Here is a 27,372-nt window from a genome sequence, read left to right on the forward strand (position 1 = left end):
ACTTAGAGTCATGCAGTGGATAAGAATGCAGTGGTGGCGATATTAAAGGTTCTTCTGTAATGGGTATATTTCTGTTTGAACCATTTGTTTTACCTTTATTTTTAAAAAATTCTCCATTTGCATGACAGTGTTGAAACCTCCAGATACCACCATACTAAAAATGTAATCTGGCCCTTTGCCCCTATGTTGCTGGAAGTGCTAGCAAACTTTCAACGGTCAATAATCAGTTCTCATAACCAGGGTAATAAGGGTATGCAAGAAACCCTAGTAGTACAGTATTTCTCAAACATTTTTACATTGTAAAACATGGTAATATTTTTAATATTACAATTGTTTTAAAATGAATGGCAGGCTAATTGCATGGGTCAGTGCTTCACAAATTATCTGATGTGTGGTAAATCACCAGGTTTTTTCTTGATGTGCCAGGGTCTGGTATTTTATTGTTCCATAGTTTGCTATATTCCCATTCCCATTGTTGGAAATTAACTATAAACCAGCAGCCAGTGCCTCACAGACCTGCACTGCTCCATGGACCATCATTTTGAAAAGTACTGGCATAGGCAAACAGAGAAGAAATCTAGTTTTAATCCATTTTGATAGAAGACAATATCAATTTCAGGACTCCCTCAGATACCTAAACAAATTGGGCCTAAAAATGCAACTCCAGAAATGAAATACTTTGATGTTGTACATTCATAATGTCCTCACCGTAATTTCAGTTGTGAACAAACTGCTTCTAGGCAACAGGGCTGTGATGGTTACAGCTATTTACATCAGCCACCCAGCTTCCAGCTGTTTCAAGAAATAGCGCTCTGTAAATTCTGACAGCAGGATTGTTACAAGCTATTCAAAGATATAGCCATGTTAGTCTGTAGAATCAGTATGTATAGAGATCTTGTAGCACTTTTAAGACTAAGGGGCTGTACAGATGGCCCCTAAGGGATGGCGGGATGCTGCCACTTTCCTTGCTAGATTGGGGCCATGGCAACCACATGTTGCGACCTTAATCTGGGCTTTCCGCGGTGCAAAAAGGAGATGCAAAAAGCGCCTTCTTTTTGCACCATGGAAAGGGTGCCCTAGCGGCAGCTGCAGCGCCTTTTTGCCACTTCTTTGGCACAGCGCATGTAAGCACTGTGCTGAGGATGCAGCATAACGCCACCCGCCGTCTGGTCAGGCAGATGGTGTGGCGGTGGCTGGCGGGTGGACACAACACTCCCACTCTGCCCCAAGGCTGGCTCTTTATGCCAGTCTATTGAGGCCCTAACCAAAGAAAGAAGTTGGCAGCAGGAGCTTTCATAGAAGTTGCTGCCAACTTCTTTCAGTTGGTCTCAAAGGTGCTACAAGATCTCTCTACATACTGTTATAAGCTATGTATGAAGAATTATCTGATCACTATTAATTCTGGTCATGTGTTGCATGTGCCTTTGTGAACAGTATGTACTCTCAACAAGAATGAGGCTTCAAATCAACCCTAGGGTCTCCCTAAGTGAATTATGCTTCTACTAAAGACCTGCTATTATAGGCGCCAAAACTGTTTCCTTTCTACAAAGTTAGTTCATATTGCAGTGAACTCTTATTTAACTAATTTGTCATGGTGAAGGAATACAGGACAAAATCTAGTATCACACACAGGATTTACGCTGATTGATCAGGACTTTCCTTCTCCCTCCAGATTTTAAATTTTACCTTAAGTATACATTAGATTCCATCCAAAAAGTATTTATTTGGTATGCTTAATACTACTTATTGCAATATTTGCAAGACTCAGCTACAAGTGAGGCCCAAGTAAATGTTGAGATTTCTATTGTGTAGCACTTTGCGAAGGGTGTATCCAACTGATACTGAGGCAACAGTGAAATTTGTTCAGTTGATAATAATCTAAGTAAGTCCTGGTTTTGCCATTTTATGTAAGGAACACCATTTTATTATGCCTTTGTATGTAATGGGACTTGTGGATTGAGGCAGAATGAACTTCATGTTGGGAAAATGAGAGCCCAAGCGTAGCGAAACATGACGGAACTACTTATTTCTAGTTGAGGCTTGAAAACCAGATTGTTTGTATTGCACACAACAGACTAACTTCTGGACACTTGCACTTTTGAGAAACAAAAAGTTCTACAAAACTTGTTTTTCATTAAAGAGATGAAACATGAAGATTGAACAGGCTGTTCCTGAAAAGGCTAATGATATAATCTTAAAGCTATCTAAAGGAATGAATGATAGCTCTCCAAGCTGTGTGATAGTAGAGAAAGAAGTACAGGGTTTATAGAAGTTACAAACTGGTACGATAAGATGCGTTCAGTCACAACAGTTTGTTATAGTGCTAGTACAAAGACACACAGAAACTTCCATGAGCTCTGTGGTCTCTCCAACCTGCTAGGCACTCTATTTCTCATTCTGCTGTATTGCAGGAGGTGACTTGTAATCTTGAACAGTCTTGAGAGAGAGAACCGCAAAGCCACACTACATGAAAGGTTCTATTCATGTACCTTTGGCATCAGCCTATTCACATTTACAACATAGTTCTGTTACCAGTGGTGGGATGCAGGAGAACTATGCTTCACGGAACTTATAGGTAAGCCTACCCCCTCTGAGCTAGTTGCCTTTAGGAACAATTTCATAAAAACTGTCTGAGAAGTGTGATCTTGATATGCTTAAAGAACAATGAGGCTTTGAATCCTGCTTTCCCTTCTCCCACATTATGATAGTCTATAATTATTGCTTGTTCTATAGCTTGAAACATCACCTATTATGTGTTCATTTATACAGATGGTACATGTAAATGCAAAGCTGGATGCAGTGCCCTTATTGTTTCCATAACATTAATACAGTAAATTAGTAACTTTTAATTAAAGAATACAAAAGATGTGCAAAACAATTTCCATGATTAAATATACACTGAAAAGCAACATGCAAATTGACATTTGAATATATGTTTTAGTTAAATGACAAATTCCAATACCTTACAACTTGATGAACTAGGACTTCAGTTAATTTTGAAGCGTATGTAAAAACCAAGGAAACGTAACTGATGTTGTGCTTTAAGGGGAGATGGTGGTAATTTCAAATTTAGTGTTTACATCCATCCCTTACCAAAACATATGAAATATCGCTGTGTCCTGGCTTTATCACTTCCACTCTAATAGGCACCAGCTTAGTTTGTTCTGAACCAGATGGTAAGGTTGTTGGGAGATTGTGATGGACAACGTGAGTTACAGAAATACAATATGCCACTTGCTGCCCCTCAGATAGCTGTCATCAGCCTCTCCTTTGCCAACATTAATGGAGTAAGATTTCAGCTGGATGGAGGGTTGCTTCCAACAACACTGTCAACTTCACAACCCTTCAGCATTGTTTGATGCCACTTCCTGCTCTGCCGAACAGTTGTTGGGGTCAACAATACTTAAATAATATTTTGGCACCTCTAACAAATGACATTAACAAGTTAATACTTATTCTTAATAGTATGGAAACAAGGACTTGAGCATTCTATCTATTCTGAGCAAGTATAACTCAAAAAACTAACTTGAGTATTCCTTGCTGTATATTTAGGAGGAAACGACATATGTAAAGGCAGAAGCTGCTGGTATATGTTCCAATGTGTCTGATGTGTCACTCTCACCATTTCAAATCATGGTACTAGAACTTTAATTATCACCAGTTTTTGAGGAGTCAGTCTTCATGGTGTGGCAGGTACTAAGCTTCATACGTTAACTACAGAGAAAAACTCAGTAGGTGTAGGCTACAGAAACTTTAGGAAAACAAGTAACAGCAGCAGCCAAAACAAATATATAAAACCAGCTGTTGACAGTTAACGTATTAGTCCTCTGCCTTGTTTGTGGCTTACTCCATTTCATGCTGGCTTCGGCTTCTTGAGAATATCGGTCCCATCTTAAGCAGCACTCTCACATGCTGGGTAGTCAGAGGCTATCTCTTCAGGAGAACAATTGGGAGGAGAATCCAGCTACCCTTCCCCTGCTACAGACTTCTATTAGGTCAGTCAAAGTTTGTCATCAGTCATTTCTAGGAACTGAGCATAGACATCTCTGGAGCATTCCCCTTTTTGATTGAATAAAAATTTGTAGTAGCTGCCATCTGCACAAATTGCTACAAGAGAGAGACAGAGAAAGAGAATGAGTGAGTGTCTTTTTTGATTGGCTACTTTATTTTTTACATTGATCACAATGCAAGCAACAAAGTATAAGCAGAAACACCATTTCCAGTCAATCAATATTTTTTCTACATGCTAGCTGTGATGCTAATCAGTACAGAGGGTTAAATCCTTTGTACAGAGTTAGCACAATTCTATGCCAAGGTTTATCCCATCCCAGGTTTTCGATAGATCATTTAGCTGCCTTTTATCTTTCGATCTCAAGCAGCTGCCTCAGGCCTTCATGGTCTGCAATTATGTTTGTAACCCCCCCCAAAAAAAAATCAGCACCTGCACATTTAGATGTAATCATATGTATAGGAATGTGGAATTAAGTGTGTATGTGTCTTCAAGTCACATACACTTATGGTGACCCTATGAATTGCATACAGTTTTCTTAAGCAAGGAATATTCGGAGGTGGCTTTGCCATTTCCTTCCTCTGAAATATAGTCTACAGCACCTGGTATTCATTAGTGGTCACTCAGCCAAGTACTAACCAGGGCTGATCCTGCTTAGCTTCCAAGATCAGGTACCTTTCATGTATTTAGTGTGGAATTAAAGCCCACCAAAACTAATTGAACCACTTCATAAAATCAAGAATAGTACTATGAAAAGCTTGATTCTTTGAGCAGAGACACTTGCATTCATAAACTCATTTGCGTTTTTGTGTGCACATCTGGAACCTTACCTAGGACAGAATTTGGCTCTGTTCCAAAGGCACAGATGCAGGGAGAGCCAGAGGGAACTTGAAATTTGGAAAAACTCCATTTGGAACTGAAGTACTTGGGCAGGAAGCTGGCTGATGCTAAGCTGAAAGAGAAAGGAAATTTCTTCAGCACCATATCAAGACAAGATTTAGCACCTAGCAGCAACTACAAAGATCCACATTTACTTCATTTACCAGTTTGTTGACATTGGTACATTTTAAATTTATTTATATTTCACTTTTTCTACAGATGTTCAAACAGGCTAGTAAAATACAATATAATACAAAATGATAATTTAAAATCTAACAACAAAGCAATTAAATGCATAAATAAAATTAACAGCACCCACCAGATAAAACCAACTTCAGCTTAACAATCAAAAAGCTTGTCTGAATAGAAATAGCTTCATTTGCTTGGAAAAAAGTCACAGAGAAGACCTGTTCCTACCTAAAAGGCCACTGTAGGAGGCAAAATAGAAAAAAAAACACCTTTCTTCAGGATCCTAAGGAAGGCTGGCTTATATGGGAGAAAGTAGTCTTTCCAAATTGTAGAGAACATAGTAGCATTTCAGATGCTGGCTAGAAACTGACTGGTACCCAATGAAGCTATTCTTATAAAGGAGTCATGCTCCCTGTAAACAGCTGTAATCAATAGTGTAGCTGCAGCAGTTTGGTCAAACTAAGGTTTCTGAATTTCTTGAAGGCATGGCCATATGAAATATGTTACAGAAGCTGAAAATGACATGTGTCATTGGGATCAGATCTGGCTTCTCCAAGACCAGACAGAACTAGAGCACTAGCCTTAGTGGTACAGATGTTTTACCAGACATCACTATAGGCTAGGCCTCTGGGTTTAGGGGAGCATGCCCAAACTACACAGTTTCAGTGTTTGAATTTTTTATTTGCTAAACCACCTTAAATGCAGAAACAAACATCATACAAACATGTTAACATAAAGTAAAAGTAAAAATAAATGCTATTATTGGGGAAAATATTGTAGAACAGCCAATGACATCAGTCGATAATAACTAGCCAAAGGTATTGTCCCAAATTCATCCATAAGAAGCTAGAGCTTGTTTTCTAGGATCCACATTTCATTTTATGACAAATGAAAATAAGCCAAGTTTCCATAAAATTGTCCATGCCTGTTTCATTTCTTAAGTTTCAAACTCTGTGTTCAATTGCTTAGATAGAGCTATGTCCCATATCTTTGTATATCATGTAGACATACCCAGTCTTATAGCACTTGTATACTATAACATGCCTGGCTGCAAACAGCAAGAAAGAAATGAGATCTTTATGTTGTATATGGATATTTGGGCCTGAGAAAATGTTCAGTAATGCAAGATCTGGGCCCTGTTGTATGTTGGGGTTTGTTACCTCCCAAATTTCTTGAAACATCTTTCTCCCAAAATGCTGAAGTCCACCATACAGGGAAATAAGACCCAATTAACTCACATCTTCTCCAACACTTGGGAGAGCTGTACTCAGAAGTGTTGGGGCTAAATACCATCCATATAGAATTATGTACATTGTTTCTCTTGACTGTGCTGAGATGGATCTAAACAGTTTTGATTTTCATATGTGGTTCCCATCATTTTCTTCTATCAGGTGATCCATGTCCTGTTCCCACATTCATTTCAAAGGTTTCATTTAAGAATTATCAACAGAATTCAACAGTGTGTATATGCTATATATAAGATCTTCGGCGTGAGTACTGCATAATTTTATCAATAATTCAAATGAATTAAGTGCAGATGTAGTTTGACTGATTCTTTATATTACTGAAAAAATGCAATATTTGAAGAATTCTGCACCACACTCCTAGATTGTTTGGGATTCTTTCTTGTATTTTTTGCCCTGTGAGACTTGTTACAAAAAAAAGGGAGGGGGGAAACCCTGTTAAATCTATATAGGCCAACCTCTTCTCAGCCGCTAAATTTATTCTTTTTATTACTGTGATGGAATAAAGGGCAAATGACTATTACTATTAAGAGTGTGATAGATGCAGTATTTTTCTTGCCATCAATTCCATAGTGGTACTAGAAAATGGATTTTTAATGTTGTTGATGGTGTTTTGATTTTACCTGAGAAAGAAAGTTTCTAAATTCCCATCTTTTAAAAATTCAATCTGGACTCATAGTTTGTCATTGGCTCTGTTGATTAGAGGCAGTAGTTAATATAGCTGAAAAGAGGCATAATATTTAAAGACATTTGTCATGCCCATTCCTCCTTCTGTTGTCCCTAGGCTTTTGCTACACATGACTTTTTGCCTATAAATGTAATTATTGATTATATTTTTGCCATTTTTTCAAGTATTTATCCGTTACCATAATGGAGGGAAGAAGAAGTTGATTTTTGGCACTGGCAACATTTTGATGGATGCAATGCACTCAGTAAAAAGAGATTTATTTTGGCCCATTTTCTGAAATCTTTTTTTTTTTAAATGGGCTTTTTAGTGTTAGAAATTAATTTAGTTATTTGGACCATTGAATGTTTGATTGATTTTAGGACTGTTTGCAGCTCAGAAGCAGAATTCAGGTGTTCTCTGTCCCTTTTGCTAAGTCCAATGCCTGAAGCCTCTGATTTATTTTATTTATTTGTTTAATTTATATCTCACCTTTCTCCCAACAGAGGTGACATACACTATTTTAAAAACATAGTGAAATGCACGGAGATTCCATTTATATGGAGCTTTCTGCACCACAGAGTATAAAGAGTTAATGAATCATTCTGTGTAGGAGCAGAGGAGCAACTCACCCCTGCCCAGTTGGATGGTTGCGAATCAAACATTTCTCTACTGGTTGAGACAGCATACAGGTACTATCCTTTTAAGCCTTATTAACCAATTTCTATGATTGGTCAATGCAAGGCTGTGTTGTCAAACTAACGGAAGGGAGAAAGAAGTCAACAGGACAATACTAAAGAAACATGTGTGGCATTCACAAGCATTCACCCATTCATATGTAGTTACTTTTTCTGTACCTACACAGAATGATCCTTCATGGTAAACACTAACTCTTCATTTTCACAGAAAATAATCATTCATACACAATCACATGCAAATCTAATTCCCCTTACCTTGACTGTTTGTTCCTTTTAGGATCCTCCGCAGCAAATATGTGCACTGTGGCATGGTCACTGGATACACAGATGAGAGAAGCATCCTGATTGAAGTTAATGCTAATGGAAGTCAGAAACAAATCTGTTTGACACTGCTACCATCGTGGAATAAATATATTTTCAAAATCTTTGTACAGTGTATACACAGTGTTTCAAAATACTTATTAAAGAAAACATAGAAGCTAAATTGCACCATTTGTGCAGTTACTCATTAAAGAGAATTTTTTTCAGAGAAGAGATAGCCCCTGATGTGCCCTGGCACATCAAGGCATGTGATTTCAAACTGTCATCTCAGTACTCTCCGCTCCTCCCACTCAGTTCATATCCTAGCCAAGCTTACAAGATGACCCAAAAATGTAGCAGAAAGACCCCACTCAAAAGTGGGAATCAAATGTTGCAGTTGGTCCCAGGAACTCCCAAAAAATGTGGGGCAGAAATGTCATTTGGATTTTTTAAAAACAACAACAAAAACTACAAAACAAATATTACAATCTTCCAATACATTTACCCTATCTGGAGGAAGCCAGAAAGAATCAAGAAAAAAACATCAGAAGACCTAACTGTACTTTGTGAGCAGGCAGCCATAATGGGAGCATATGGATTACTATTTTCCACCAGACCAGAATGAACCTTCAAAGTAAGGACCCATTCTCTAGACTGGTGAGAAGAAGAATCCAAAATGGTATATATTTAAGCCTCTATATGGGTGCAGTGGCTGTTCCATTGCGTGTTCGCCTCGTGGAGCACCATCTGCCAAAAGCAGTCTCAGCAGATTTGAATATATAAATTCTGTACTGTCTGGTTAAAAATAGCAGGGGTGCTCCAGGTCGCTGTTCTGAAAATCTCCAGAAACAAAGCACTGGAGGAAAAAGTGGCAGATGTAGCCACAGTCCTGGAAGAGTGAGCTTCATACACATCTGCCACATGGTCTGACCCCTTGGCAATGTGACAAGCAAGAGAGATAATGTCTCTATCCACCTAGCTATGCTGGAATTGGAAGCCTGGCACTCAAAAAGACATTGGAGACAAGAAGGCAAAAGCAGTCCAGTTGTTTGAATGATATGGTTCTAACAGTATAATCTTTCAAGGAATGCTTGTGCCACAGCCACTCTAATGGATTATGATGGCTTTGGATAGAGAGGGAAAGAATCTTCTCAGAGACAAAAAAGAAAGGAGCTTTTGAGGAAAAGGTCACATGACTATAATGAGCCCAATTCCAGATGGAAGCAGCAGAAGTACTCTCTCAGAGAGCATGCAAAGTATTCAGACACTTATCTTGCCAGTCACTGCTGCCATAATTGCACCAGGACCATGGTGACCGCACAGCCCACTTCCAAAGTGAGCTGCTGCCACAATCCCAAACCAGCACCGCCAGGAGCCAGATTATTTCTACTCCTTTTTGTGGCAGCACCAGACTCCTTCTGGCAGCTGGGAGGATGAGTCTCATGATTGGAATGTAGAAATAAAGGGGTATAATCTTTTTAAGAGAAACAGGCCAAACAGGAAAGGAGGCGGAATAGCATTATATGTCAGGGACATTTACACCAGTGAAGAGATCCAGGACATCAATACTGGAAGCCAGGTGGAGAGAGCATCTGGATAAAAATTAAAGGGGAGGGAAACAACAAGGATGTTATTGTGGGAGTCTACTACAGACCCCCAAGTCAGATGGAGGAATTGGATGATGCCTTTCTAGAACAGATGACTACACACTCAGAAAGGAAAGATGTAGTAGTGATGGGTGACTTCAACTATCCTGATATGTGCTGGAAGTCCAACTCAGCCAAATCCTCAAGGTCTAGCAAATTCCTCACTTGCCTCAAAGACAATTTTATTGTCCAAAAGGTGGAAGAGATAACAAGGGGGTCAGCTATTTTGGAACTGATCCTAACCAACAGGGATGACCTAGTTAATGGAGTGCAAGTGGTGGGATCCTTAGGTGGGAGTGACCGTGTTCTCCTGGAGTTTGTTATACAGTGGAAAGGAGAAGCCAGGCATAGTCAGACACGCATTCTAGACTTTAGGAGAGCAGATTTTAGTAAACTTAGAGAAATACTGGGGGTGATCCTATGGTCAGCAATACTAAAAGAGAAGGGAGTTCAAGATGGATGGGAGTTTCTTAAAAGGGAGATACTGAAGGCACAATTTCAAACAGTTCCAATGAGGAAGAAAAATCGGAGATGTCTCACGAAGCCAGGATGGATGACTAAAGCGGGATACAGACCTCTGATTTGGGGCGCCCTGCAGCCGCCCCTTTGCGCCATGTATTGGGGCCAGGGCAGCCACAGCAGCAGCCCAAAGGCCCCAATCCGGCGCTTTTCAGGACCAGGGAGAAGCGGCAAAATGCCACTTCTCCCTGGCCCTGAAAAGGGGTATCCTTGGGGCTTCATGCCTCAGGACACCCCGGTGAGCCGCTGCCAGGAGAGAAAGGGGCCACTCGGCCCCTTTCCCACGGCTTTGTTCCTGCAGCCGTTTGGTGGCTGCGGGAACGAGGCACTCCCCAAGAAGGAGCTCCGTTTTGGAGCTCCTTCCACCGCTGCTGTTAGGTCGCCACAAGTGGCCTGACTTGATGCGAAGATGGACGTGGCATGGCTGTCACATCAAAATGGTGGCACCCATGTGTACAGGGCACTGCCATTTTGACGTACGGAAGATGTACTAGGGTTAGGAAGCATCTGCATGGTGCACACTACCTAACCCTAGTACCACCGCTGCCACGCCACATTTTGCCCGTCTGTAACTTTCAACTGAGCTAAGTTTTAAATGGGACATGTATAAGAAATGAAAAAATGGGGAAATCACCAAAAAGGAGTTCAAACAAATAGCAAGCATGTGTAGGGGTAAAGTCAGAAAAGCTAAAGCACAGAATGAACTCAGGCTTGCTAGAGAGGTTAAGAACAACAAAAAGGGCTTTTTTGGATATGTCCACAGCAAAAGGAAGAAGAAGGAAATGGTAAGGCCACTGCGTGCAGAAGATGGCAAAATGCTAATGGGACAAATAAATGGCAGAATTACTCAACACCTTTTTTGCTTCAGTCTTCTCAGAAAAGGCAAAGGGTGCTCAACCTGAGGATAATGGAGCAGAGGACCGAATAGGGGAATTTCAGCACAGAATAAGTAAACAGTTAGCTTTCTTCTTTAATAAAGGCATTTGTTTACAATTGTTTTTTTCTTTTTAAAGAACATCCGTAATAGAAAATACCACTAGCGTAACCAATAACTTGGAAATCATAATTCTCCTTACAGATTAGTCAAAAGAAAATTATCTTGGGCAGCATCTGCACTGCAGAACTAATCCAGGACAGACTAGGGGAATTTCAGCACAGAATAAGTAAAGAGATAGTACAGGAATACCTGGTTAACCTAAATGAATATAAGTCTCCAAGACCCGATGAACTACATACAAGGATATTAAAAAAACTGTAAAATATAATATCGGAACCATTGGCAATAATCTTTGAGTACTGCTGGAGAACAGGCGAAGTGCCAGCAGACTGGAGGAGGGCAAACATTGTCCCCATCTTCAAAAAGGGAAAAAAAGAGGATCCAAACAATTATCGTCCAGTTAGTCTGATATCTATATCAGGAAAGATTCTAGAGCAGATCATTAAACAGAGTCTGTGAACATCTAGAAAGCAATGCCATAATCATAAAAAAATCAACATGGGTTTCAGAGAAACAAGTCATGCCAGACAAACCTGATCTCGTTTTTTGATAAAATTACCAGCTTGTTAGATGAAGGGAATGCTGTGGATATAGTATATCTTGATTTCAGTAAGGCCTTTGACAAGGTTTCCCATGACATTCTTGCAAACAAGCTTGTAAAATGTGGGCTAGACAAAGCAACTGTTACATGGATTTGTAACTGGTTGACTGGCCGAAGCCAAAGGGTGCTCAACAATGGCTCCTTTTCATCCTGGAGAGAAGTGATGACTGGGGTCCCATAGGGCTCTGTCCTGGTCCCAGTGCTATTCAACATCTTTATCAATGACTTGGAGGACAAAATTGGGGGCATACTTATCAAATTTGCAGATGACACCAAATTAGGAGGAGTAGCTAATACCCCTGAGGACAGGATCAAAATTCAGAATGACCTGAATAGACTAGAAAGCTGGGCCAAAGCTAACAAAATGAAATTTAACACGGAGAAATGTAAGGTACTGCACTTGGGGCGGGAAAATGAAATGCATAGATATAGGATAGGGGAAACCTGGCTGAATGAAACTACGTATGAAAGGGATCAAGGAGTCCAAGTAGACCACAAGTTGAACACGAGTCAATAGTGTGATGCGGCAGCCAAAAAGGCCAATGTGATTTTAGGCTGCATGAATAGAAGTAAAGTATAGTGTCTAGATCAAGGGAAGTAATAGTGCCACTCTATTCTGCTCTGGTCAGGCCCCACCTGGAATATTGTGTCCAGTTCTGGGCACCACAATTTAAAAAGGATGTTGTGAAACTGGAGTGTGTCCAAAGGAGGGTAACTAAAATTGTGAAGGGTCTGGAAACCATGTCCTATGAGGAACGACTTAGGGAGCTGGGTATGTTTACCCTGGAGACGAGAAGGTTAAGAGGTGATATGATAGCCCTGTTTAAATATTTGAAGGGATGTCATATTGAGAAGGGAGCAAGCTTGTTTTGTGCTGTTCCAGAGACTAGAACGTGGAACAATGGATGCAAACTGCAGGAAAAGAGATTCCACCTCAACATTAGGAGGAACTTTGTGACAGAAAGGTCTATTCGACAGTGGAACACACTTCCTCTGAGAGTGGTGGAGTCTCCTTCCCTGGAGATCTTCAAACAGAGGCTGGATGGCCATCTGTCGGGGATGCTTTGATTGGGAGTTCCTGCATGGCAGGGGGGTTGGACTGGATGGCCCTTGTGGTCTCTTCCAACTCTATGATTCTATGATCAGCTTCTAGCTGATTGGGGGCATGCATTCTTTGAATGCCATGCCTCCAAAATGGCCAGAAGCTTCCTTATTTGGCCTGTATGTTCCAGGCCCAAAAAGGCTACCAGGAGAAAGGAAACCTTGTAAATGGATGATGAGCCTTCAGTACCAATGACAAATTAATGTGATGTAGGCATGTTCAGAAACTGTACTGAAGATAAGATGTGGCTTGGGAAGCACTGAAGAGAAGGTTGCCATCTAATATTTAAATATTTTGACTAAAGTGTGAAATGCAGCCCTGCTTGGAGGAACAAAAGAGGGTTAGGGTAATGAAACTCTGTGGTATTTGTCAAATCAATGAAATTAGATTAGCCACTAGTACCAGACCACGTAGTAAACATTGTCCATGTGTATGACATAAATCCTGGTTGTGGAATGATGACAGCAGGACAGCAACGTGTTCACAACTTTCTCTGAATAGCCTTAGTCCACTAGAACTTTGCCACATCCTCCAGCTGGCTAACTCGAGCCAGATCCCTCCTTTCACTGACAGCTATATTGTTTCTGATGCTTCCACCTCTCCAATCTTTTCGATCAAATAAATCCATATTCTGTTGGGAGCAGATAATGAGAAGGCCTCCAAAATCCCCATACTGGATAATGCTTGAAGACACTGAGGCTATGGTTACAGTTGCAATGATGGAGACAGGACTGGACATCACTCACTAGCTTCCATCATTCTGATTTAACAGCAGTGAGGGCAACAAAGCACAGTACAGGCTTCTTATCTTATCCTGCCAGTACCACTTGCTGATTGTGCTAGGCTTAGGGTAGGGTATGAATATGCTTGTTCAAATTAGTGGTAGAAGTACAGTCTGATGATGACAACAACTCTGAAGTAATCTTTTTTTTACAAATACCTCTAATTCTGCCTACCATGTGTGAAAAGGGCAGAAACCAGAAAGAGGAAAAGAAGTGTGTTTTTTTAAATGAGATAGCATAGTTGTCACTTGCTATTTGATGTTCTTTGTTGCCTGTTTTACTGAATCGTTTCCTGTATTGCTATGTATTTTATATGTATTATCCTACTAGAGAGGCAGGCTAGCTCCAACAGGCCTCCCTGGAAGAAGATTAACCACCCATTAAGAAGCCAAATCCTCCCTCCAGTCCATCTGCCTTGGTCCAGGCCTCGGAGGTAGAGAAGAACTGCTGGCCCTCATCCCCTTCCCCACCAACACTCCCTTCTCCTTTTGTGTCGTGTCTTTTTAGATTGTAAGCCTGAGGGCAGGGAACCGTCCAATTAAAAAGATTGTATGTACAGCGCTGTGTAAATTTACAGCACTTTATAAATAAAGGTTAATAATAATAAATAGTAGAAAGTGTAACATTTATAGCTGATAAATTAGTGAATTATAAAAACAGTAATAGGACATTGAAGGAGATGCCCAGGAAAAAAACAAAACAAAAAGGAGCTGAAAGGGAAGCTCAGATTACGAAAGTGACCAGTCAGTTTGAGATCAAATGACTTTTCTGCCTTTCTCTCGGTGTTGATTGGTGTAGCCAATTAATCCACTCACCAACCCAGAGTTTAAGGGTTCAAATTTCATAGTTTAGTTTCATGCAGTCACTGCTAACCAAGCTGCAGGGACAAACCTATATTGACAGTAGAATTATTTATTATTTTTAAAATATTCCAACTTTATTTTTAAAAAGATTAACAGCAAAGATCCTAGTCACTTGCAACAAAGATATACTGGTTTTCTCAGATTTTATGTCAAGAACGATAGTGAAAAGTTTGTTATTGTTGTTAATAATCCTCCAGTTGATCCAAATTCATAGTGACCCTGTGGATGAGGCTCCTCCAAGCTTATCTTCCACTGCTCTGTTTAGGTTCTGCAGATCTAAGCCTGTGACCTCCCTGAATCTAGTATCTGGCATGCCATCTTCCTAGCATTATTGACTTTGCTAAAGAATCATGCTTTCTCATGATGTGGCCAAAGCACAACTCAATTTAAACATCTTGGTTTCTAAGGAGAGTTCAGGCTTGATATGTTCTAGGACCCATTTATATGTCTTTTGGGCCATCCACAGTAACCTCAGCACTCTTCTCCAGTACCACATCTCAAATTTGTTGATTTTTTTCCTATCTACAGTGCGCCCGCGCCATACGCGGCCTTGAGCATATGTGCTCAAGCCGCGGCGCGCGCGCGGGGCGGAATGGGCGGCGCGTCCCATTCAATTGAATGGGCGTGCACGCCCGTTGTGCCCTGCGCGCGCCCACGCCACTGCGCACAAGCCCCATTGTTTCCAATGGGGCTCGAGCATAGGCGGAATTCGCCTTACGCGGAGGGATCCGGAACAGATCACCCGCGTAAGGCGAGGACGGACTGTACTTTCTTCACTATCTAGTTCTCACATCTGTACATGGTAATGAGGAATACAATGGTTTGGGCAATTCTAACTTTGATGCTGAGTTATATTTCTTTACTCTTTAGGATCTTATCTAGTTCTTTCATAGCTGCCCTTCCCATTCCTAGTTTTCTTCTGATTTCTTGACTGCAGTATCCATTCTGATCAATACTAATCCAAGGTACAGGAAATCTTTAACTATTTTGATTTCCTCATTATCTAGGTTGAATTTATGTAGATCCTCTGTGGTTATTATTTTTATTACCCTTGTTTAAAAGATGCTTTTATTTTATCTCTCACAACCTGCTGTGTCCAGAACTTATAAACACACATTAAAGAGTAAATTCTCATCTTAAAACCAAGATTAACCCTTCCTAAAATATACTGTTCTTGATCTCAGGGATATCACACTTTTATTCCAAACAAAGCATATGTAGTCACTGAAATTCTGCAGAAATTGTCCGTTTCAAGTATCAGACTTAACTAACATCCCATATGTCAGCGCAACACTAACACTGAACTACCTGTAGCATATGAGATGGTTTGGTCAATTTCTCATACAGTGACAAAGATGAGGGAAGGGTATTTGTATTCCCTCTAATCACAGACGCCCTGAGGTTTATCTTAAAGCACAAAGTTCCATTGTGCAAGAGGAGCTGCCCATCTGTCTGATGCCCCATGGTAAAATAAGTCAATGGAAGCTCCCTCAACTCCTCAGCAAAGCAAAGCTTACCAGTAGATATTAGCAGCCTGAGATCCTCTACGCAGCTCCTGGATTAAATGCCCAGATGATGTATCAAATATTCTTATAAGGGTCCCCTAGAAACAAACACACAGCCAACATTCATAAAGATACGAAAACTACTACAACTAACACAAGGCCGGAGGCATAAATTACACTTTCTTGTTCATTCTTTTTGCTCCCTTCCACAGCTGCACATCCTTTTCCTTCTCTCACAGGCTGTGCTCACAGTGCAGAAAATAATCCCGGTTCACACTGCTTTAACTGCAATGTCTCAATGCTATGAAATTCTAGGATTTGTAATCTGATGTTGTACCAGAGCTCTCTGATAGAAGGATTAAGTATCTCACAAAACTACAAACCTCGGAATTCCACAGTATTGAACCATGGCAGTTAAGGTGGTGTCAACATGGATGACTTCTGCAGTGTGGATGGAAGCAAAGAAAGCTTGACTGACTTTCTAGGCCCTCCAGTGCAATCCTATGGTCAACATCTGCCAGAAGTCACACTGGAGGACCTACAGATTCCTGGACAGGTGTCCCCTTAGGTAAAAAACAAAAACAAAGTATTTTTTTACTTGCATTTTTCCCACTTTCATGGGGTCCTGTACCTGTAACCCCAGAAAATCTGTTTATTTCAAAATAAAAGAAAGAGAAGACCAGAGCGCTTGAAGGGTTGGGGGTGAAGGGTGGGAACCAACAAGTTGGAAGAAATAGGTGAGGAGCCTATAATAAGCTTTACAGCAGCAGTTCTCAACCTATGGGTCGCAACCCCCTTGGGGGGGGGGGGTCGAATGACTCTTTCACAGGAATCGCCTAAAACCATCGGAAAACACATATTTCTGATGGTTTCCAGAATAATTTTATGGTTGGGGGTCACCACAACAACTGTATTAAAGGGCTGCGGCATTAGGAAGGTTGAGAACCACCGCTTTACAGGAAATGCAAGTTATGGATATGGTCTGGGTTTTTTTTTTACTTTTGCTCTTCATTAATTTAAATTCTGTATTGGTTGACGCAAGCCTTCCAGTAACATTATCAACAGACTCTAGATTAATGGAGGGCATATTTTAAGGCGTGCGCAATCTTAATTTATTTTTTGGCACCATCTACAGCCATAGGCAAAATTATGTCTCTGCATCTCATCAAACATTCATGCTCATCAAACACATTAAAAAACTGGAATGTCCTGCATACACATATCTGCATCACATCTACCACAGACAGGAGATACTAAATTTAATGAGATTATAACTGGCTACTGTTAAGGATTTGGGAAATAGAGACCTATACCAACCTACTGCAAACCATTCAGAGATCCACCAGTAGACTTCAATCTAACTTCTGTTTATCTCCACTCAAGATTACCAAATTAATTAATAAAAATGACATATAGATCCTCATGAAAAAACTACTGAAGATCAATATTAAATCACAGATGACTGCTGGATTGCTTTCGAACCAGCTGTGTAGAACAAATGTGTGCTTACTTTTTCTGAAGCTGTGGCAATCCTTGTTCCCTGCAAATTTAGTGCTATGCAACTCAAGACTCCTTCATGAGCAGGTATATCTACTGGAGGTTTTTCTGTGTTTGCCAGGTCCACAATTTGCACATGTCCAGTATGTGTACCAGGGAATGCAAGCAGGGAATTATTACTGTTTGGGCACAGGACACAGAGACCTAAAATACAATAGAGGGTGTTGAAATACAGTACTAAAACCTAACATAACACTAAAAGCAGATCCTTCCCAAGCCATCCTGACCCAAAGCTTCTCTGAGTGTTCCTGGGATAATCAGCCATTTTGTTAAGTGGACAATAGTTGTAGCACAGGAATCAGGGAAATATATTTGCTCAAGTAGCAACCTAGGCAGATTTATGTTGCTATGTAGTAGGGGTATTAATGGCTATATAAACAGAACATCTTATTACACCTCCATTTTCATTCAAGGTTCTTTTCAGATCTTATGTACTGATTCCAGTACATAAGTAAAAGGCAAATTACTTCATAAATTTTGCCACCAATTAACTGTGATAGCATAGTATGAATGGACACAGCATATGCCTCTGACATTTAGAAAGAGCTGATTTGTGTGAAGATGGCATGACATCTGAAAACAACAAACAGGGCAAGAACTAATTAAGATACTTTTTCATCCCTTTTAGTTCTTGTAGCAAGGACAGCTCACCTTTAGGATTGTAGCAGGTTTCGAAGACATGCAACTGGTGAGGATTATGCGTGAATGTGAAAACTTTAATCATCGAATCCAAAACTACCACAATTCTGAAACAGAAAAAGCACTGACAAATATACCTGTGTTTAGGGCTGAAGGGCAGGGTATAAATACCATAAATAATAAATAAACAAATAATTATCAGTGAGTACGACACACTGCTAAATTTAATCCAGTACATGAAACATTTTCCTGTCTATGTTCTAGGGAGTGAAGCAATAGCAGGAGTTTCAGAACTAATTCCATGCAGTAAGTGAAGACAGTATTAATAATCTAAACTGCTGAGGCTCCCACTCCTCTCTTCAAAGTATGGCTCAGATGTTGTCAGGAATAGTAACAAAATACTCTCATCCTGATACACATTCACTTTTAAAGTGTTATTAAAAATGTAAATTTAAGATGTGTTTACCACACAGCTATTTAGATGGAGCCCAGGAAGCACACTTTTGACCACTGAGTTTCTCAAGTCATGTCTAAAATCTCTTTTTGGACATTTTTTACAGTACAGAAAAAAGCACAAGCTACTTCTACAGTGGAAAAATGCATATCTACCTGCCCATGAGACTGATGTGCAAAACAAAAAGCATAAGCCAACTTCATAATCCATCTTCCCTTTCATCAGACTCAAAACAGCTTTAAAAATGTTCCAAGTGCTAGTTTGCTATGACCCCCCTTGACACACATGCACTTTTTGTGTCTGCAAAAAAATAGACATGACTCCACAGAAAAAGCTGGGTTCGCATACAAGGATTCCCCCTATGCTATGAACTGCAGTCATACTCACCTGTCCCTTCGCAGCTTTACTGCTTTGACCTCTGTGGAAAATTCTATCTCAATAACAGTCTTCTTTTTCAGATCGTCCCAGATCATGACTGCAGAAATAAAAAAATGCCTTTATTCATTTTAAAACAAAAACTGTGACTATGGTGCTACATTTAGTGATACCACTTTGCAAATTTTGCTCTATAAGGAACAGTGACATTCCACACTATCCAACACAGCTTGGTTCATTTAGAGAAGTACAAGGGAAGCAGCATAACCTAAGTTCAGATCTACAACATTACATGTTTTCCCATTACTTGCAGGAATGGGAAGGCTGTGGTTCTCTAAATGTTGTACAACTGCCATCAACACCCTTCATGATAGGAAATAATTCTGCCTGAAATGCTAATGGTCAGAGATTATGCATGTTGTAGTCTGACAACTTCTGAAGGACTACGGTCACCACTCTGCTTCTCTTAGCTTTGACTGCCCCAACCTATACATATTAGTAATTTCCAAAAAAAATATGAGATGATTCTGTTAAGAGGCTTATTTCATTATTTTCTCCCCACCCACAGACTATCATGTTGCTATATGCTTTCAAATTCTTTCTGATTTATGGTGATTCTATCACAACATTTTCCTGGCAAGATTTGTTCAGAAGTGTCTTTCCTTTACCCCCCTCTGAGGCTGTGTGTGTGTGATGTGCCCAAGTTCACCCAGCAGGTTTCCACAGCAGAGTAGGGGTTTGAACCATTGTCTCCCAGAGTCTCCAGTCATAGTCTAATGCTCAAACCACTAAACCATGCTGGCTTTCAGTACAGTATCATCCCTGCTTATTTAAATTTGTTTATCCTTTGACCATCTGGAAAGATAAACTATCCTGAACACAAGAGGGTAGAGATCAGCTAGTAACTGCCATCGAAATGATTGGTTTTTCACTTTCCTTCTGCAGAAAGGAAACAACTACATCTATTTTTGTTCAAATTTTAACCCAGTCAAGCATTCTTAGATAGAAGGTGCCTGAGTACCAGTTCAATTTAATAACTTGGAAATGTTTAATTGCTGAAGTGAAGCCTGACATTATTCCACTTACTGTTCAATACTCAATACCATACCTTTATTAGGTGGATATTTGGGCTTCTTTCCTCCACCAACCAAAGCTAAGTAATTGCAGCGAAATAACATTTCAACATGGCCAACACCTCCTTCAAGGAATTCTAATGAGGAAAAGAGCATTTTAATCAAACATTCAGTGTTGAGTATTACTGGTGCTTGAACAACAAAAAGTCCTGTGGCACCTTAAAATCTAACAAATTTTATTTGGCATAAAGTTTTATGGGTTACAGCCTACTTTATCAGGTACACTCTATGCATCTGGTTAAGTGGGTTGTAGTCCAAATGAAACATGACAAGCAAAGATCTGTTCAAATGCTCAGTTCCATATGATATTTTTTCCCCTCCAAGAAATCAACAAGGCAACTTCTCCATGATAATGTAATGTATTTGTTCCAGAGGAATCTTCCTTAAGTCTCATATTAAAATGAAACTGAGGACATGTCCCTTTCCCTTTGTACATTTATCCCCCTTATTTCAAGATTGTGCGTCACTTTCTCATCATGATATAAAAAACACTATGGATCAGGAAACTACCACCAAGAAACAACGGGAGTTTACCAGAGCTTTTTTTTTAAACAGTATTCAAATTCAGGTAAGTTAAATCTTATTTTAAGAATGTGAACCTAAATGTAATGACTTAAAAATAGATTTCACTGAATTCAATAGGCATTATTTCTAAGTAAACATGTACAAGATCACACTGCAGATGGATTATTTACAAAGAGAATGCACGAAGCAACTACAACTACTGAGGAATCACTCACCTTGTTTCTCCTTCTCTTTGAGTGGATCTGCATTAAACACTCTAAATCCATTTTCCATCCCACATGCAAAGCACCCTAAAAAAGAAGACAAATGGATTACTACTGCAGGGCATACAGGCTTCATATCCATGGTGATCACAGCTCAATATGAGAGCACATACTCTGCATGCAGGTCACTGGTTCAATCCCTGGCATCTCTCATAATAACGGCTCAGGCAGCTGATGATAGGAAATAACTGCTTGAAAACCTAACTTGTTGCTGTCAACCAGACTAGGTAAATGAAAGGACTATACAGACAAGTGGCCTGACCTGATGTAAGACCGCATCCTAAGGCAGCTTTCCATATTCCAGTCAGATAGACTTTGCAGGTTGGTTCAGAAAGCAGCACTCCATTACTTTAGTAGACTGGAATGGAAATGGCAGTAGCTGCCAGGAGCTCTGAACAGTTGCCCATATTATTCTCAAAATAACTCTAAGAGGACAAAGTGCTTGTTCAAAATCACCTGATTATTGTCATGGTGAGTGGGAATTTAAGCACAGGAATCTCTAGTTCAGATCCAACACCATCCATTCCCCTAGATTCACCAAACATGCACGCACGCGCACACACTTACTTTCTTTACCAAGGTGTCTTTTCAAGTCTTACAAAGCATTTGTAGGTCACTACTTTTGGTCTTAAACAGCACTAAGGATCTAGGAAGGACAGGGAATGCCTACATGGTTGAAAAGAAGTTTGAAAATGAACAATGTAATTTAATTTTTAATGGGCTCTCATACAACAGGAGCCCTGGTGGTGCAGTGGTTAAATGCCTGTACTGCAGCCATTCACTCAAAACCACAAGGTTGCGAGTTCAAGACCAGCAAAAGGGCCCAAGCTCGACTCAGGCTTGCATCCCTCAGAGGTCGCTAAAATGAGTACCCAGACTGTTGGGGGCAAATTAGCTTACTTGCTGTTCACCGCTATGATCTTTGGAATAGCAGTATATAAATAAAACAAATTATTATTATTAATTAACATGGTTGTTCTGAGAGCTCTGTCAGTCATACAATACAATCATACAATAACTAGCCAGTGGTAATTATTGGGGTAAATAACCCTTATTTTCTTTTACCTCTGTGCTGTGGTAGTTATAATGAAAACATGCCATATTTCTATTTCTCTATCTTCCACAAAGCATAGTCCAAGTGTTTCCTAATTCACCATCATAATTTATAGGTGAGCCATTTGATGGATGCCTAAAGCCCCTCCAGAATTTCCCCCTTGTATTGCACATTCAAATACATATGCAGCAAAACAGATTTTTTTTCTTTAAAAAAGGAAACATGGAACCCCAAAGATTTTAAGGAGTCGACAAACTGTGGACTATATCCAGTGTCATGTAAACAAATGTATGCTGATACAACCTAATTCCCCTCCCTCCTATAATCCACCCCATCTTCCCTTTGAGGAGGGGAGAGATATAGAAGGTTATGGGAAACTCATCCATCAACTTTGACCCTTTTGTTGTCTGACACACATCACTGAATTTCACCCTGAAAAACAGCATTCTGAGCTACTGATTTCAGCAGTTTCCTCTTGCTCACAGAGTAGCCCCCAAACTATAACACAGGGACACTCCCTGATGAGCCATTATACAGTAGAACAGACTGCCTCAGAAGGTGGTGGACTCCCTTTTTGTTAGAAAGAGAGGCCTGCCTATCAGGTATGCTATAGCATGGCATTTCTGAGTGAACTTTGAGTTTCTTTTCCAGTCTATGATTCTACTATTGGCTCCACCCTTATGATCCAACAGTGTGGGCTTGCAGGAAGTTTTGGGCTGTATGTGGCTAAAGGAGTGTTCCTTGGAAGCATGCAGGACTGCACTCTTCACAAGCTGATCCCACACAGAGTTTGCACTTAAAATTACAGTTGGCCCTCATTATCCATGGGTTCTTTATCCACTGATTCGACCATCCACAGCTTGAAAATATCTTGAAAAATATATACAAATTCCAAAAAGCAAATCTTGATTTTGTCATTTGATATAAGAGATACCATTATTACTATGTCACTGTATATAATAGGACCTGAGCATCCATGGATTTTGGTATCCACAGGGTGAGGGTGTGGTGGTACCCCAGTGGATGCCAAGGGCCCACTGTATCACGTTTGGAAAGGTTAGTTTCAGACATACAGTGAAAAAGCTGTGCTATTTCACAAATTAAGACTTAGAAACTATGTGGGCAGAGAGACTTAGTGGTAGAATTCAGATGCCACTGGTCTCTTGCATTTTAAATTGCTACCAATAAACATCCTCAAGTCATAGTATTTGCACAGAACAAGACTTTCTGGAGCAAAAGTTACTGATAAAGTAATAAGTGCATCCTAAATAAACAGGGACTATATGGTCATTTGTTGGGGGTGCTTTGATTGTGTCATCCTTCATGGCAAGGGTCTGGACAGGATGGCCCTTGTGGTCTCTTTCAACTATGATTCTAATTTCCATTACTGTAGTGATTCATAATCCACTATGTTAGTACAAAATAACAAAAAGATGTCAACAACCAAGACGAGTCATCTCACACATTTAATGTTTAAAGGAACACATAAAACATTAAGAGTACACCTAAAATATGTGAATGTGACAAAAAAAGTTTATCATCAGAGAAAGTTCCTCCCTTATTCACAGTGCCAAAGTTTTCAAAGTTTCCTTACAGGAACCCTTCTGAAATGAGCAAAGGATAATGAGCTAAAAGAAAAACCCTCCAGAATTTGCAACCATATACTCAGTCCCATTAGGAACTAGTTTCCCAACAAATTAAAAATGGCAACCGCTTATCATTGGCTACTAATTAGAGATATTCCAGACAATGGCCTTCAATACTGTAGAGTCCTGGGCCCCTTGTCCTCTGTTTAAAGGCAACACAGCTGTTCAGGATCTCTGTATGCAACTTCATGCATCTAAGGAAGCAGGGGCCTCTGAAAGGACTGCATTTTGATGAGAAACGGAAGAAAGAGTCTGAGGAACACAATGACTCAGGGCCCAGCTAATGCAATCCTGCAGCCTACCAACCCCACAAGATTGGAGGCAGACTGGGAGTTGCTCTGAGGCTGGGTTTGTGGCTAATACAGCCCTAGGCCCAGCCTTGTTGCCCACTCAAAAGCAAGTGACCTTCTCAGCTGCTGTAGAGGTAATGCCAGGGAGTCTGAAGTCTGACAAATAGGACTTGCAGCAAAACACTCTCAATGATACTCAGTTGCTTAAGGAGACCGGCTAATGGGGGTGTTCTGGGAGTATTCGTACAACAAGCAGGACAGGAACCACCCATTAGGTCAGGATAAGCGTTCCCATATCAAGCAGAAACATGGGAGCAGTACAATGCTATCATGCAGTTTGAGACTGCTTTAACTGCCGTGGCCCAAAGCTATGGAATTCTGGGATTGTAGTTCTGTGAGATACTTAGCTTTCTCTAGAAAGGGGTCTGAGTGTTGGAGAACAGGGTCCAACTCCCGGCCTGAGCAGACAAAAACCCAGTGGGTGACTTTGGGTGAGCCACACTCTTTCCTCCTCAGAAGACTGCAATGGCAAACCTCCTCTGAAGGACCTTGCCAACGAAACCTATGACAGAGTTGCTTCAGGGTCGCCAGAAGGAAAACATGACTTGGAGGCTCACAAGAACAGTAACCAATCTCAGCGTGCTCTGGTGCCCCAGCAAACTACAAATCCCAGCATTCCGTGGGATGGAGTCCTGGCAGTTACAGTGGAGCCCAGCGTGCCAGAGGAGAGACTCAGCTGGGAGGCCGGGGCAGGGCGGCCAGGGCCCTGGCCCCAAAGGAGGACGTTCAAGAACATGGAGAGCAGGGCTGAAGAGAAGGTGAAAACACTCCTATCAATATGAATCCATGCTTCTTAGTCCTGCTCAAAATGGAGGCCATTGAGGGATTCCTCCTGGAGAAAAGGCTGCAGTGTCGGATGTGTCCTGGGGGCTTGCCTTGGCAGGGCAGGGCAGGGGTCTTGGAGAGAGAGGTCTCCCACAGGGGCAGCTGCCCATGCCAGCCGTGGGAAGGGGGCGGTGTCCCTGCAGCCGTCAGCGGAGGGCAAACTGGGAGCAGGCGCCCCATGCCGCCGCCGGGGGAGAGCGGTTTAAGGCAGCTGCAGTGGCGGTTCCTCCTGGAGGGGAGGCTGGGCTGTGGGGAAGGGGCAGCCGGACTGAGGCTGGGGCCCTTTGGCCCCGTGGCCAGGGCTGGGGAAGGCGGGCAGAGAGCCACCTGGGGGCCCTGGGCGAGGGGCCTGGCGTTAGAGCAGTGGCCCCAAACTGGGCCCTTTGGCAGGCTCTGGACTTCGTCTCCCAAAGAGCCTGGGGCCCCGTTTGGGGCCACTGCTTCAAGGGCTTTGGAGTTCCTTTCCCAGAATGCCAGAGTCTTGGCCGAGGCGCCCGAGGCTTCTGGGCCTGGAGTCCGGGATCATCTCTCAGCCAAGGGCCCGGCGGTACACGGCAGAGGAGGGCCGCCTTCGAGGAAGAGGCCGAGGGTGTATTTGGGGGAGTCCCAGCAGGGCCTCGGAGGGGCTCCAGGGAGCCAGGGCCCGTAGCAAGAAGGAGAGGGAAGGGGCCAGGGGGCTCCCTCGGCGTCACTGCTCTCCTCTGGCAACAACGAGAGAGAGAGAGAGAGAGACGGAGGGAGGGAGGGAAGGAGGGGCCCAGGCGCCCGCTCTCCTCGCTCGGTTACCGTGGTCCTGGTTGAAGCCGGCGAAGAGCAGCCCGTTCCCGTGGGGGTTGGCCGGGAGCAGGTTCATGGCGCCGGAGAAGGGCCTGGGCTCTCCCTCCTTCAGGCCATCCAGCGAAGAAGGCCACCACCACCAGCAGGAGGCGGAGGCGGAGGCGGAGGCGGAGGGTCAGCGGCGCCCGCGCCACGATTCCTTCCGGAAGAGCCAGGCCGAGCGCCGAGCGCATCGAGCACGCCGACGGCCCCTTCCTCCTCCTCCTCCTCCTCCTCCCCGGGAGCGCCGAGCGCATCGAGCCTCGCTCCGGCTTCCCCTCCCGAGCGGCCCCTTCTCTTTGGCTGCCCCCTCCGCGCTGCAGGAATCACCATGAGCGCCTTGACACCGGGGCTCAGCAGCTACGAATCATGGGAGCAGAGGACCCGGTGCCTCACAAACACTGGCCTCTTCTTTCCTTCTCTGAGTCCCAAAGGGACTAAAGGCCTCTCCACAGACTGACCGACCGGGACGTAGCTTCCAATAACACTAGCAATACTAATACGAAAACGCATCTCAGGAAGTAGACCTTCGTCTGGGGAAGCTCCTGCTGCCACCTTCTTTCTCTCACTGAGTCTCAAAAGTGCTGCAAGATCTCTACAGACTCACAGGGCTATAGCTTTCAATACTAAAGTTCCCAGGAACGACTCAGGGAGCTGGGGATGTTTAGCCTGGAGAAGAGAAGGCCAAGAGGTGATATGATAGCCCTGTTTAAATATTTGAAGGGATGTCATGTTGAGGAGGGAGCAAGCTTGTTTTCTGCTGCTCCAGAGAACAGGACCCGGAACAATGGATACAAGCTACAGGAAAAGAGATTCCACCTCAACATTAGGAGGAACTTCCTGATAGTAAGGGCTGTTCGACAGTGGAATGCACTCCCTCGGAGGGTGATAGAGTCTCCTTCCTTGGAGGTCTTTAAACAGAGGCTGGATGGCCATCTGTCAGGGATGCTTTGATTTGGATTTCCTGCATGGCAGAATGGGGTTGGACTGGATGGCCCTTGCGGTCTCTTCCAACTATGATTCTATGAGGATTCCGTAGCTCTGGGCCGTGGTAATTAAAGCAGCATGAACCCAGATTAGTTCTGCAGTGGTTCCCAGCTATGAGCCTATCTGCATCGCAGAAACAAAGGGGCCTGCCTGCATAGATACCCTCCACCTACTGCACAAGGCTGTGTTCTGACCAAAGGCAGGCCTGTGACGACCATCACCACCACCCACTGTTTTCCTCTTCCGTTTGTGCTTCTCCTGTTTGGCTTGTAACACCTTTGCCTGATAGAGAAGCCAGTGAGCTGTGCTACCCTTCACTTGGTGTTGGGCAATAGCCAGGAGTCATAGAATCATAGCTGGAAGAGAGTCCAGGGGCCATCCAGTCCAACCCCATCCTGCCATGCAGGAACTCACAGTCAAAGCACCCCGACAGATGGTCATCCGGCTTCTGTTTAAAAACCTCCAGAGGAGGAGACTCCACCACACTCCAAGGGACTGTGTGCCAGTCAAAGAGCTCTGTCAGGAAGGTCTTCCTAATGTTGAGCTGGAATCTCTTTCCCTCCAGTTTGAATCCATCCCTCTGGGTCCTAGTCTCTGGAGCAGGGGTAGGCAACCCTTTTGAGCCGGGGGCCGGGTTGCTGTCCCTCAGACAACTGGGGGACTGAAGCCAAAAAATAAATAATTAAATAATTTAAACACACACACACACACACACACACACACACATATATATATATATATATATATATA

At 42.2% G+C, this 27,372-nt stretch overlaps 1 protein-coding gene across 1 annotated transcript; it reads right to left on the minus strand.

Annotated features, from left to right (window-relative positions):
- Positions 1–2,826: 2,826 nt before the first annotated feature.
- Positions 2,827–25,746, minus strand: LOC149322044 (WD repeat domain phosphoinositide-interacting protein 3). The gene is made up of 10 exons (XM_089533731.1): positions 25,606–25,746; positions 20,897–20,971; positions 20,132–20,233; positions 19,036–19,123; positions 18,207–18,301; positions 17,509–17,699; positions 16,011–16,096; positions 7,939–8,040; positions 4,840–4,961; positions 2,827–4,107 (listed from the first exon to the last, which is right to left on the minus strand). The coding sequence occupies exons 1-10, from the start codon at positions 25,670–25,672 to the stop codon at positions 4,001–4,003; spliced, it is 1,035 nt and encodes a 344-aa protein (XP_089389857.1). The 5' UTR covers positions 25,673–25,746; the 3' UTR covers positions 2,827–4,000.
- Positions 25,747–27,372: the final 1,626 nt, after the last annotated feature.

This window comes from Sceloporus occidentalis, unplaced genomic scaffold, assembly GCF_023333645.1.
Source record: "Sceloporus occidentalis isolate IW3139 unplaced genomic scaffold, rSceOcc1.0.p SCAF_1, whole genome shotgun sequence".
In the NCBI taxonomy this organism is placed as follows: domain Eukaryota; kingdom Metazoa; phylum Chordata; class Lepidosauria; order Squamata; family Phrynosomatidae; genus Sceloporus; species Sceloporus occidentalis.